This window comes from Sciurus vulgaris, assembly GCF_902686455.1.
Source record: "Sciurus vulgaris genome assembly, chromosome: 10".
NCBI classification, from domain to species: domain Eukaryota; kingdom Metazoa; phylum Chordata; class Mammalia; order Rodentia; family Sciuridae; genus Sciurus; species Sciurus vulgaris.
This window is the reverse complement of record NC_136470.1, coordinates 58475605-58489663: the sequence shown is the minus strand read 5'-3', so window position 1 is coordinate 58489663 and position 14059 is coordinate 58475605. Positions and strand designations below refer to the sequence as shown.

The window sequence follows — 14059 nt, the reverse complement described above, 5'->3', positions numbered from 1 at the left end:
ATAAGTTAATAACGTTTGCTGTCTATAACTGAGTGCATATATATTTATGTTCTTCCTTTTGTTGAACTGATCGCTTTTTTATTAAATATTTTTTATATTATATTTTTTATGACTTTCTTTGTCTCTCTCTCTCTCTCTCTCTCTCTCTCTCTCTCTCTCTCTCTCTCTCCATGTGTGTGTGTGTGTGTGTTTACAGTTTTTGACTGTCTATATAAGTATAGCTGCTCCTATTCACATTTACTTACTGTTAATCCATTCATCCACATGGAATAATTTTTTTCTATCCCTTCACTTTTAAAGTCTGTATGTATCTTTAACTATGAAGTGAATTTCTTATAGACAGTTTTGTTGGGTGTTCCATTTTTTTTTTGGTTGTTGTTTGTTTCCATTCAGCCAGTCTAAATCTTTTAGCTGGGGAGATTAATTCATTTGCACTTAAACTTATTATAGATATGTAAAGACAACTTCTGTCATTTTGTTTATTTTTTCATTTTACATATCCTTTGGTGATTTTCTGTACCAATAAGGTTTAGGGGGTATGGGTTTTGTGTGTGTGTGCTCTACTAGTGATTTCAATACTTTCATGTATTTTGATGATGATAGTTATCATCCTATTACTTCTAGTTGTAGAACTACCTTAGGCATCTGTTGTAAACAATACCTTAGTTTTTGCTTATCTTGGAACGTCTTTATTACTCCTTCATTTATGAAGGATAACTTGGATGGGTATAGTATGCTTGGCTAGCAGTTTTTTGTCTTTGATGACTTCGAATATATCATAACATTCTTTGCTAACTTGTAAGGTTTCTGCCAAGAAATCTGCTATTAGACTAATGGGGATCCTCTTATATGTATTTTGATTCTTTTCTCCTCCTGTTTTTAGAAATCTCTTTGTCTTGGAATTTTGACAGACTACAATGTGTCTCATAGAACCTTTTTTGGTCAGCTATACTTGGGATCTTTCGAGGTTTCTAAATCTAAATGTTCATGTCTTTCCCAAGATTTGTAGTTTTCAATTACTATTTCATTAACTGGATGTTATATGCCTCCTTTTCTTCTCCTGCAGTATCAACAATGTGAATATTTTTTCACTTCATGATATCCTTTAACTCTGGTTTGCTAGTTTTTCTCCTCTCCCTGCATCCTCCCTTCCTCCTGCTTTTGTTGACTGATTTTGTCTGACTGGATTATTTCAAAAGACCTTCCTTCAAGCTCAGAAGTTATTTTTTCTGCTTGATCTTGTCTGTTATGGAGGCTCTCAACAGTTATTTTTATTTATTTTATTGAGTTCTTTTGCTCTAAGATTTCTGTTTGGTTCTTTTTGAATGATCTTTGTCTCTAAATGGATTTCTCATTCTGATTATGAATGGTTTTCCTAATTTCATCGAATTATCTATCTGTATTCTCTTGTATTTCATTGAATTTCCTTTAATATCATTATTTTTCATTATTTTTTCAAACAGTTCAACAATTTCCTTTTCAAAAGGGTCCATTGCTAGAAAATCACTGTGTTCCTTTTGATGCATCTTGTCACCTTGCTTTCTCATGTTTCTTGTGTCTATACATTAATATTTGTGCATATGGAAAATTGGTTGTCTCTATCAGTTTTATAATATGGCCTTCATAGTAAAAGACTTTCTCTTATCATTGTGTCCTAGCATATCAGTTGTTTAGGGTACGATGGCTTTGGTTCCAGGTGGACATAGTAATGTAGTCTCTGTATATTCTCAACTGTAGTCAATATTGACAATGCCTGTAGGTATCTCAAAGTCCTAAGTTGCAGGAGTATGTGGGATTGCTCCACCAGCTAAGCTATAGCTCTCTTAGGCAGGGCATGTTTGCTAGTGGCTCTGGGTATAATGGACAGCAGTAAAGCTGAAATGCCCATCAGTTTTTAAGGGCTTCACAGAAGCAAAGTTTCTCAGGTAAGTCCAGGCAGCCATGGTACAGAAGATTCAGGTATAGCAGAGCACCTCTTAGTGTCTGAGAACCAAATAGGGGTCAGTCCCATTATGGTGTTCCTGAGTAAGTTCATCACCCCTGGCAGCAGGAGCAAGGTGTTCTTCAGTGTATGAAGGCCACATGGGGAACAGGAAGTACCTGTCAGCGTCCAAGGGATGCTTTTGCAGAACTATGGTTGGGTGAGTGGGTTTTCAGTTTCCAAGGATCTCCATAGGTCAAATTACTCACAGAAGGCTGCCCAGCTGATTTCTAGTGCCAGGGATAGGTAGAGTCTCAAGAAGATTCTATACAGAAAGAGCTTGCAGGGAGAAGATAGTACAACATTGTCTGGATTCTTTATCTGGACTATTGCACTAGTGTGGATTCTCCAGAAGCTCCTCGAACTGGGCTCAGGGCCTCTAAGGCTATAGGCTTCTTCAGTAGCAAATGTTTCAGGTATCCTTGGTATTAGCGGGAACTTCTAGGGGCCTTCTGCCTGTCCATTTCCATTTGTGCATATCCTCTCTTGATTCAGGGTTTATCTTTGTTATGGGGTGCAACTTAAGAACAGACCAATCACCACTGAGAAGTCCAAATTTGAGAGTCTTTATTAACCTGGCCGGCTGACTGTCTCATACAATGCCCCAAAAAATGGCTATTGGGAGAACAGCCCTGACCACAGGGTTGTAGGGGTTCTTATACCAAAAATCACATCAATCATAAGTGTCTGCTGCTATGATTCAAAATTACACATTAACATCATGAGATCATCAACAGAGGGAGAAGTGGGTCAAAATGACCCTTACCTAGGTACAAACTAAAGAATGGTTACTAACATCCACACAATTACTATTCACATGGTACATTGTTTAGAAGCAATAGGAATCAAAAGAGAGCAATTCTTCACTACATAGGAGTTGCCATTGTATATTATTAAACATGTCACACTATGTAACTGATGATGGGCACAGAGACGGGGTGTTCCCATGGGAGAAACTTATTTCCTACATAACATGGAGTCTCAGAGCAAAATGGAGTCTGTTTAGTCATTTCCCTTAGAGTCTGGCCTTATAACATTCTCATGGAGCCAGATCTGTCAGTCCATCACAATCTTGACTGAGAAAATGGAATTGTAGATGCTGTGTGCTTCATTACTTTCTTTACAAAATGGTTCTGGGCCTCTGTGCTCCATGGCATCTCTGTCACATTCCCTACTTCACCTCAGCATTCTCTCTCAAACATTTCAGTGGAATAGCAAATGTTTTCTTTGTTTTGCCCCTTTTGGTAAAGGGAAACATGCCAGACATCTCTCATTAGCCAACTTGCTGATGACATTCTTTTTTTTTAATTAATCTTTGTATGTTAAACCAACCTTGCGTTTTGAACTAAATGCAGCTAACATGTGGTCATGATAAATTAGCCTCTTTATATATCATTGGGTTTGATATGCTAATATTTTGTGACTTTTATATCTATATTTACAAAAAGTATTGATCTTTGACTTTTTGTTTGTTTGCTTGGTTTTTTTGTCTTTAGGGGCTCTCGGGTGGGAGTATGAAATTTTGCAGGCCTTAGCAAACAAGTTGGCAATTGCTTTCCCTTCTTTCCTATTCTCTGGTAGGGTTCATTCAAAATTGTTATTTCTTTTTTAAATGTTTGGGGAAATTTACTGAGGAAGTTATCTGGGTCTAGATAGTTGTTTATGAGAAAGTTTTTAATGATAAGTTTGTCCTAAGAATGTTTTAAATTCAGTTTTGCTACAATTAACATATAAATTCATTCTTGAAAAAATTTAAATGTTATATATCATGTTAGCTTTCTGTTACTGTATCAGAAATCAAAAAAATCAACTTAGAAAGAGAAGTGAAAGTGTTTATTTTAGCTCACAATTTTGGAGGTTTCAGTTCATGGTTGGTTAACCTCATTGCTTCTCAGCCTCTGGTGAGGCAGCATATTATGGTGATAAGTGTGTTGCAAAGCAGAGCAGCTCACCTTATGACTGGAATGTGAAAGAGAGCTGAAGAGGTTAAAATTCCGCTATCCCTTTCGAGGGAATACTCCCAATGACTGGAAGACCTCCCACAAGGCCTCACTTCTTAGAGTTTCTGCCTCCTCCCACTAGTGCTAATCTGAGGACCAAGTCTCCAACACAGGACTTTTAGGGGATATTTGAGATCCAAACTAAAACACAAATAAAACTGAAGTTAACTGAAGTTATTCTTAATCATTATCCCTTTAAAATTTGTAACTATATTTCATTTCATCAGGGAAATGATGTCATGATGCAGTCCTTGTAGTTTTGTGCTGTTTTGGATTTACCTTTGTGAGCTTGCACAGTTACTTTAAAAATAGCTAAATCTTAACTTATTCATTTTAGTAGGATTTTTAAAAGGAATTTTATGTGATTATATATCTATAGTGATTAGCATAGTGCCTAATACACGCTAAGCATTCTATGAATGCTAACATTTCAATTGTCATTATTAGATTTATAAAGGTCTCAGGATGGTTCTTATTGTTCTACTATTCTGTGTCAAAGGAAAGAGATAGAAAAGGTCTCTGACTAGACAAAATAAAAATCACACACACACAAACTGTGCCTAAAGCGCATGCATTTTATTTGTAGAACAGTGCTGATTATCCTTGTTTTAGAGAGTTCTAGCAAGGTTATCTGGATTATTCATCTATAGCAGATTGGGAACAGTAAGTTTCTCTAATGTTTTTATGTTTGTTTTTGCATTGCGGTGATCAAAATACTGGGCAAGAACAAGTTAGAGGAAGGAAAGTTTATTTGGGGCTCAGAGTTTCAGAGGTCTCTGTCTATAGACGGCCGACTCCATCACTCTTGGCCCAAGGTGAGGCAAGCATGTCATGGGGGAAGGATGCAGCTGAGAAAAACTGCTCAATTCATGGCAAGATCAGGAAGCAGAGAGAGAAGCAGCCACAGGGTGGATGTTCCAGGACATGCCCCTAGTGATCCACCTCTTCCAGCCGTGCCCCGCCTGATTATAGTTACCACCCATTCATTCAACCTTGGATGGACTGATTAGATTACATCTCTTATAATCTAAGCATTTCACCTCCTGCATTAACAGGAACTTGAGGGACACCTCTCATCTGAACCGTAATGCCTTACTTTAGCAAAACAACAAAGATAATAAATATTTTATTTAATGTGCAAATTTTGAATTGGGAGTAATGAGAATTTTTTTGTGTTTTCATTTTGAAATTGGATGACATAGTAAGAAAACGACAGTGACTTACTGTGATATAATGGAAAATCTGTGAAAGAAAGGACATTTGGTTTCCTATTTGTTTAACAATTACCAGTATAAACATCAAATAATCTCCATTTATTACCCAATCTTTGAGCATATAGGATTCCTTCCCTGTACATTAGAATGATCTTAAAAATTCCTGAAGAAAGTGAATTTTGGTTGAGACTATGACCTAATGGGATGGGACTAACTCTCTTGAATGGAGACTATAAAAACCTTTATAATTTTATTTTAATTTTGTTTTCATGTGGCGCTAAGGATCGAACCCAGTGCCTCACACGTGCTAGGCAAGCACTCCACCACTGAGCCACAACCCCAATCCCTTTTATAAATATTTTTATAGTCACTAAAATAAAACTATAAAACGGAACATTTAATTAAGATTTCATTGATACTTATTTATAACAAATTTGGGAAAAGGCAGTGGGAATAGAGAAGAAAGATAGGCTGTATGACAAAGCCATGGGGTCCTGTTCCTGCTCTTTCATGGGAGAAGCAAAAGGTACCAATAATCTCTGTGACTCTCTAGGATCATCTGTGTCCTGTTGTATATTTTTCCTAAGCCTAGGGGGAAAAAATAATCCCAGCACACAGGAAAATTATATATGTGAAAAATGCACTAGTTTAGGAGTATTTTCCATTTTTCAGACATGAGACTTTGGAAAAGTCTTTTTGGAATCATATAACCTGATTCCTAGCTTTTCTCACTATAAGATATTCATACATAGTCCATTTGCCTACATAACAAACAACCCCAAATCACAGTGGTTACAGTAATAGTAACACATTATCCTCACTCAAGATACATGTCTGTTGATGTGTGACTCATCTGCAACATTACTCCAGCAAGGTCCCATGCTTCTCACTCCAGACCAAGACTGAAAGACCCCTGAGTAGGACAGACTCCTTATTATGGCTGAAAGGAAGGATAAGAGAGCTGCCTCTTGCAGCTTCTGCACAATATCATCATTCCACTAGCGAAAGAGAATACTAGCCAAGGCCAGTATCAATGCAGTTGAGAAGTATATTCCTCCCACAACCAGGCAACAAATCTCATAACCCTCTCAGAGGGAAGGGAGAAGTGAATAAAAAGAATAACAATATCTACTCATCTCTCCAAACATTTGTGAGTGTCAAATAAGAGAAGTTATATAAAAGTGCATTGTAATAATGCATTCTCTACTAATGTTAGAATTGCTATCATTGGAATAGTTTAATGTTACTTATTTCAGGGATCTTAGGTAGATTTCAAGTCCTTACATATCATTAAAACCTTTCACTTCTCCATTTTTACTATCTTGATTGTAGTTTTTCAAAAGCTGTGTATTTTGCCTTTTTGCATTCATGTTTTTAAAATGCCACAATTGTATGTATTTTCTACTATAACTGTATTAAGATCCTTTCAAGAACTCCTTATCCCCACAGCTCAGGAGGCTGAAGATTACAAGTTCAAGGTCAACCTCAGCAACTTAGGGAGGCCCTGAGCAATTTAGTGAGATCCTGTCCTTAAATAAAAAGCAAAAAGGGGTGGTGATGTAGCTCAGCATTAAATCATCCCTGGGTTTAATCCCGAGTACTCAAAAAAAGAAAAAAAAAAAACAAAACTTTTGTTTTTTTGTTTTTTGTAATTAATAAATTTTCCTTTAAGAAATTTAGAAAATTTTGGCAGGATAAAGAAATTTTAAAATACCCCCCATATTCAAATCTCTGCATTAATATACAAACACAGAGGCACATCCATAACACTTGCACATTCAAATACATATGAATACTAATTTTTACTAAATTGAGATCTAATGAATACTCTATTGAGACTGTTTTCCTGTATGTTGTTAAACACACATTTTTGCTGATCATTAAATATTTTAAGGACATGAATTTAGCAGTTTAATAGGTAATATTAATATACAATATGTAACATGCAATGCATAGTTTCAAAGCCCAGTCATAAAGCAGGCCCACTATGTGACTTGAAAATTAGACCACTTTAACACCTTCAAAGTTACTTGTGTGATCTTCTGCTGCCGTGTCTTCTCACCCCCAGTAACCACCATCCTTAAGGTTGTTTACTGTCATTAGCTTCTTTCCTTGTGTTTTTACATATGTGTATGTCTCCAGTGTATCACTGAGTTTTGCTTGATTTTGAGCTTTATGAAACTGGTTTCATACTGCATTGCTTTTAATAGGGATGCGTATTACAAAATTAGTTTAAGCTGTCCTCTACTTTTGCATCCTTGTTTTCTGCTGTTTTACAAGGAACTTGTACATTAATCTTTGTGTTTTCCTGTTTGGGGGAAATAATTTCTAGGGGTGAAATTGCTGGATTAAATGGTAAGAACATTTTTAAAGATTTCTTCTGTAACTGTACATCAGGAAATGTGTCCATCTAGATTTAAATAAAATATATCTGCAGATTGGCTTGGCAGATAGTTATAAATCACTACTAGCTTTCCACTTTGATGAGCTATAAGAATATGCAAATATCCCAGTGGTTTATCAAATTTGAGAAGTCCTAAACAAAAGTCCTCAGTAGTTTTTACTTCCCCCAAACCTGTACTATTTTTTTTTAATTGTAAACGAATGGATACATGTTGTTTCTCTGTTTGTACATGGAGTAAAGGCATACCATTTGTGTAATCAAAAATTTACATAGGGTAATGTTGTTTGATTCATTCTGTTATTTTTTCCCTTTCCTCCACCCCTCCCATCCCTTTCCCCTCTATACAGTTCTTCCTTCCTCCATTCTTGCCACCCTCCCTAACCCTAACCGTAACACTAACCCCTCCCACACCCCATTATGTGTCATCATCTGCTTATCAGCGAGATCATTCGTCCTTTGGTTTTTTGAGATTGGCTTATCTCACTTAGCATGATATTCTCCAATTTCATCCATTTGCCTGCAAATGCCATAATTTTATCATTCTTTATGGCTGAGTAATATTCCATTGTATATATATATATACCACAGTTTCTTCATCCATTCATCAATTGAAGAACATCTAGGTTAGTTCCACAATCTGGCTATTGTGAATTCAGCAGCTATGAACATTGATGTGGCTGTATCTCTGTAGTATGCTGATTTTAAGTCCTTTGGGTAGAGGCCAAGGAGTGGGATAGCTGGGTCAAATGGTGGTTCCATTCCAAGCTTTCTGAGGAATCTCCACACTGCTTTCCAGAGTGGCTGCACTAATTTGCAACCCCACCAGCAATGTATGAATGTACCTTTTTCCCCACATCCTCGCCAACACCTATTGTTTCTTGTGTTCTTGATAATCGCCATTCTAATTGGGGTGAGATGGAACCTTAGGGTAGTTTTGATTTGCATTTCTTTTATTACTAGAGATGTTGAACATTTTTTCATGTATCTGTTGATTGCTTGAACATCTTCTGTGAAGTGTCTGTTCATTTCCTTAGTCTATTTGTTGATTGGATTATTTGTATTCTTGGTGTAGAGTTCTTTGAGTTCTTTATATATTTTGGAAATTAGTGCTCTATTTGAAGTATGAGTGGCAAAGATTTTCTCCCACTCTGTAGGCTCTCTCTTCACATTGCTGATAGTTTCCTTTGCTGAGAGAAAGCTTTTTAGTTTGAATCTATCCCAGTTGTTGATTCTTGCTTTTATTTCTTGTGCTATGGGAGTCCTGTTAAGGAAGTCTGATCCTAAGCCAACATGTTGAAGATTTAGACTTACTTTTTCTTCTATAAGATGCAGGGTCTCTGGTCTGATTCTGAGGTCCTTGATCTATTTTGAGTTGAGTTTTCTGCAGGGTGAGAGATAGGGGTTTAGTTTCATTCTGTTGCATATGGATTTCCAGTTTTCCCAGCACCATTTGTTGAAGAGGCTATCTTTTCTCCACTGCATATTTTTGGCCCCTTTGTCTAATGTGAGAAAATTCTATTTATTTGGGTTTGTGTCCATGTCCTCTATATTGTACCATTGATCTACCTGTCTATTTTGGTACCAATACCATGCCACAAAACCTGTCCTATTCTTGATACACTGGTGTCACTGTTCCCTCAGTTCCTCGGGTTAGAAACCTTATTCTCTCTGCTCCCCACTTCTACTCTAGCTACCCCACACTCACACTTTTCCTTAGTCTTCAAATCCTGCTTGTTCTGCCTCTACAATATCCCTTGAAGGCCTCCCTTCTCTTCCTTTCCTTTCTTATAAATACCCTGCTGTGACAAGGACCATTGGCACAGTCTCCTATCTAGTCTCCAACACGTCTTTAGTCTCTTGCTTCTCTAATAAGTCCCTTATTCTATTAATTTCTCAAAACACAGACTTGAAAACTCAAACCAAAAAATTTCCATAATGTCCCTTAGCCACATGATAAAAATACACATTCCTTAATTGTTATAGGCAAAGCCTTTGATTTCATTTAATCTACCTCTTCAGCTTTATTCTTCATTATCTATCCTCTCTACCCTACTCCCAAAACTTGGTATTTTATACCTTAGCTATATTCCGTGTATTTTCTTCATTCATATTACTCCTTCAGCCTAAAATACTTTCCTTTCTCTTGTTTTCTATCCTTTTGAAGTGCTACTCATGCTTTAAGATCCCACAGAAATCCCATCTTTTCCATGGAGTTTTACATCAATGTAAGTTATCTTAATTATACATAGATGATTCGGACATGGTTGCTTCTTTTGAATGTCAGATGTCAGTAAATGCAAAAATATATTTGTATATAATAATGGGTAGAAAAAAGAGACCACAAACTATTTTAAACCTTACAATAAATAAAGATATGTATATAGATAGATGTATATATACACATATATGTCTATAGACATATATGTGTGTATATATGCATATGTGCATGCATTTCCATATGTATATACTTAGAAATAGTCAAAAACAGAGACTGGCAGAAAAGAAAGAAGACATGTAAAATTCTTGAGCTTATTGTTCATTTACCTCTCTAAAATTCTTTTTGGAACTGGGTAGATTGAGTACTTTTTCGAAAAATTAATAGCTTCATTAATAATTAGCTTCATTTTCTTTCATAATGATGTTCACTTGGGCTTAAATAGGTTTCCATTTTGAAACTTAGTCATATTTTGTCCAGATGTAGATGGCCAACCAGTTGCTTATTCTGCCTTCCAGTGTTGACTGAGTTGGAAGGGTCTTGTTCCTTTACCAGCTATGTCTACTCATTGTCACAGGTGCTGAATGGTCCCTTCCAACTGTAACATGAAACCATTGCACTTACAGATGATGCTTAACGGACAAGCAGATGATCTTCAAGTTCCTTTTCAACTCTCATTTTCTGAGTTGATTTTTACTCACGAGACAGAAAAATGACTTAAGGTTAAAGAAAATGCTGATTTCTTCTCTAACTCCCTCACTAGTGTCAAATAGTCATTTTCCCTTTTCTTAACTAAACCAACAGTATGTGTTATGTGACAGTACATTTGACTTCTAATCTGAGGACACTACTACCTGTGTGGCCTTGTATGTATCCCCTTCTGTCAGCAGGACTTGGTTTGCTTTTATGTGACATGACAAGAATAAGATAAAATGCCTTTTGAGGTTTCTCAAAACTTTAATATGTTAGTAATCTTATATGAAATTAATAAATACTTTCATAATTCAGTTTGTAATACCCAAGAATGTTTTATTCTGTAGTCACCAGCGTGTTTCAGAGTTCAGAAATGGAATGGAATTAATTCACAAAATATTTTTCTCTTCATAAAATAATGCAAATAGCAAAGTTGAACATCAAAGTATGCAAATAGATATGTGGGATTAAATAAATATCCTAGTTCCATCACTTAAGTCAATTTACCCTATTGTTTTTCTTTTATCTGGGTATTTCTCAAGTCTCTTAAAATTTTTATCTGCAGTAATATAAACTGAAATATCATGAAGATACCTTGTAGGGAATTAAAATGTTCATATGGATTTCAAATCAGTCTAGTAGTAGTAGACAATATTTCAAAATATATGAACTCTAATAATCACTACACACTTCCTTTACTAAGTGAAATAGCCAATCCCAAAAAACCAAAGGCCGAATATTTTCCCTGATAAGTGGATGATGATATATAATGGGGGTAGGGGGATAAAAGAAGAATGGAGGAACTTTACATAGAGGGAAATGAGAGGCAGGAGGAGAGGGGTATGAAAAATGGTGGAATGAGACAGACATCATTACCCTATGTACATGTATGATTACATGAATGGTATGAATCTATATCATGCGCAACCATAGAAATGAAAAGATGTACCCCATTTGTGTACAATGAATCAAAATGCAGTCTGTAAAAATTAAAAAATAATTAAAAAGAAAAAAAAAGAAAGAGACTAAAAAATCTGACTGAAGAGCCCCATTTTAATTTCTGAGACAAACTAATCCTTGATATATGATATTTGAGTTGAGAGTTGAGAGTTGCTTCTGGCAAACATAATTGTTACTGCTTAAACAAGTATTTCTTTTCCAGTAATTAGAATTTTTTTTTCATTTTAATGGGTAGTCATAAATATTAACCACCAGCAGTGCCCGAATAATTTATATTCAAATTATCAGCCATCACTCTGTGAACACATAAAATAATTTACATTTATTTAGAACTTTTATTCCTAAAGTATTCTGTGAAACCATAAACTAATTTACATTTATTTAGAATCTTTATTCCTAAAGTACTCTCTATACACATTTCTTTATAACCTGATTGCAAGTTAGATATGACTCTCCCACCTGAAATAGGGCAGTAATCAAAATAATAAAGATAAAGGACACAACTTCACAATAAATAAAGAATGAAAAGTAGTGTTTTTTACTTTGTTACTATATACTTTTATGTCAATAGGATTGGAGAATCCATGTTGACCAAATGCACCAGCACAAAAGTGGAATTGAATCTGCTTTAAAGGAGACCAAGGTATGTGAATTGCTTCATGTGAATCAATATCCATTTACTCATCTATTAGGGGAAAACATGAAAGAAAAAAGAATACAATTCTTGTCTTTCAGGAGCTAATTAATTGAGTAAATTATATTATATTCCCACAGTTCTAATACTTTAAAGAAAGCTCATTTATATGGTTTTAATATTTATACTTTAAATACTATATATATAAATTGCATGTATTATATATGTATATTATACATGTATATCTAATAGATATTTTAGAAACATTGCATCACTTTTCCCTGAATCCCAAGGGATGAGAAAACATCATACCTCCAATGCTTAGAACCTACAGCTTTCCCAGGCTTGCTGCCATGCCAGAAATAGCCTTTTAGAGACTGCCACAAAGAAGAGAGGCTTGAGTGATATGTTATAGGTGTCAGACCAGAGCACTCCATTTAGAAATTTCTTGCAACTGGAATATTCTAATTATCTTTGAATTGTGCTGTAGGGAAGTCATGTTCTTCTCTTACCTACCTTGATTTTGAAGTTTATATAAAGCTAATTACAAATACGTAAATTTTAGATATGCATAAGGAGAAAAGCATTAACTAACCCTGACAGTTTCTCTTTTATTGTAGCATTCTGCAGTGTGGCTAAAATATTTCCCATCATAAACTTTTTTCTGCTATTGCCATTTCATACTATCTTCTTTTTCACTTGATCATTTGTGGAATGAACCATTTTTAACTATTTTTAAAGTATTTGTGAGTTCTTTTATCTACTTAAAATCCCTTGGAATTCTAGGGATTTTTGGATAAACTCCATAATGAGATTAGTAGGACACTGGAAAAAATTGGCAGCCGAGAAAAGTACATCAACAATCAACTGGAGCACTTGGTTCAAGAATATCGTGCAGCTCAAGCCCAGCTGAGTGAGGTAATTTAAGAATGATTTCCAGTTTATCCCAAATCATAACCTTAATCTCTAAGCTTGACACAGTTCTTTTCATTTGAAAACTATGAAATGTTTTTCACAGACAGCATCATATTGATTTTCTGCCCATTTTAGGAAACCAAACGAAGCAATAGAACTTATCTCCATTTTACATGTATTAAAAATTATTTCCTAGAAGTCTTTAAATATATTTTTCATTTGATTTAAATAAATGAGTGTATATATTGCTGGGGAACATGAGCTAGAACAGGAACAGAGTGTCAAGACATCTTGTTTTGTTTCTAAGCCTGTTGTTAATTTACTGTAGGAATAGGAGGAAGAACAGTATCCATTTACCTGTGTCAGAGGAAAAAGGCAGTCCTTGCCATAATGGCTTGCAGCCACATAATGCAAACCATGAAAGCAAGACATGTTCAGAGACAAGCAGGTTAATTAATGAAATGAGACAAATTTTTCATTCTTTTAAAGTATTAGAATTTCAACCAAAAAATAAAGCCACTATCCTTTGAAAGCAGCAGTTCTTTATCCCAGCAGTAGGGATATAATGACTTTCCTTGAGGGATTTATGCACCCTATTTCCTGATGTTAAAGCAAACTACTCAGAATACTTGCAAATGTCAGTAGAAGACATTTGTTTTTCTTTTGGCAGACAAAGTTAGAATGAGAAAAAAGTAGAAGTAAATTTAAGATACCTCTTTACTTTCTCAAAGACCAAATAGAAAGTAATTTTCACTTTTTATTGTATTATCTGTTTATTATTCCCTCATATACGCTTCTATTCATGAATATTTTTGTTAAAATGCTGTGAAATTCTTTGATTAAAACCACCATGCAACTATCTAAACTTAATATTAAAAAAATTGATTGTTAGATTAATTTCTGAGAATGTATTCCAGTTGATTATACTGTCAGACTCTTTGTTAATCCTTATTAATTGCTGAGTTTGATGCTGTACTTTGATTGATTTTCTTTTTTAAACAAATTTGCTCTGCATAACATGCAAATTTGATTGACCAAGAACC

At 35.1% G+C, this 14059-nt stretch overlaps 1 protein-coding gene across 1 annotated transcript in view; it reads left to right on the top strand.

Moving 5' to 3' along the window:
- The window catches only part of IFT57 (intraflagellar transport 57), a 59893-nt gene that overhangs the window by 40684 nt on the left and 5150 nt on the right, over nucleotides 1-14059 (top strand). The window contains exons 7-8 of the mRNA XM_079100839.1: nucleotides 12039-12110; nucleotides 12888-13019. Coding sequence (XP_078956965.1) covers nucleotides 12039-12110; nucleotides 12888-13019 — 204 coding nt within the window. The remainder of the gene's footprint in view (nucleotides 1-12038; nucleotides 12111-12887; nucleotides 13020-14059) is intronic.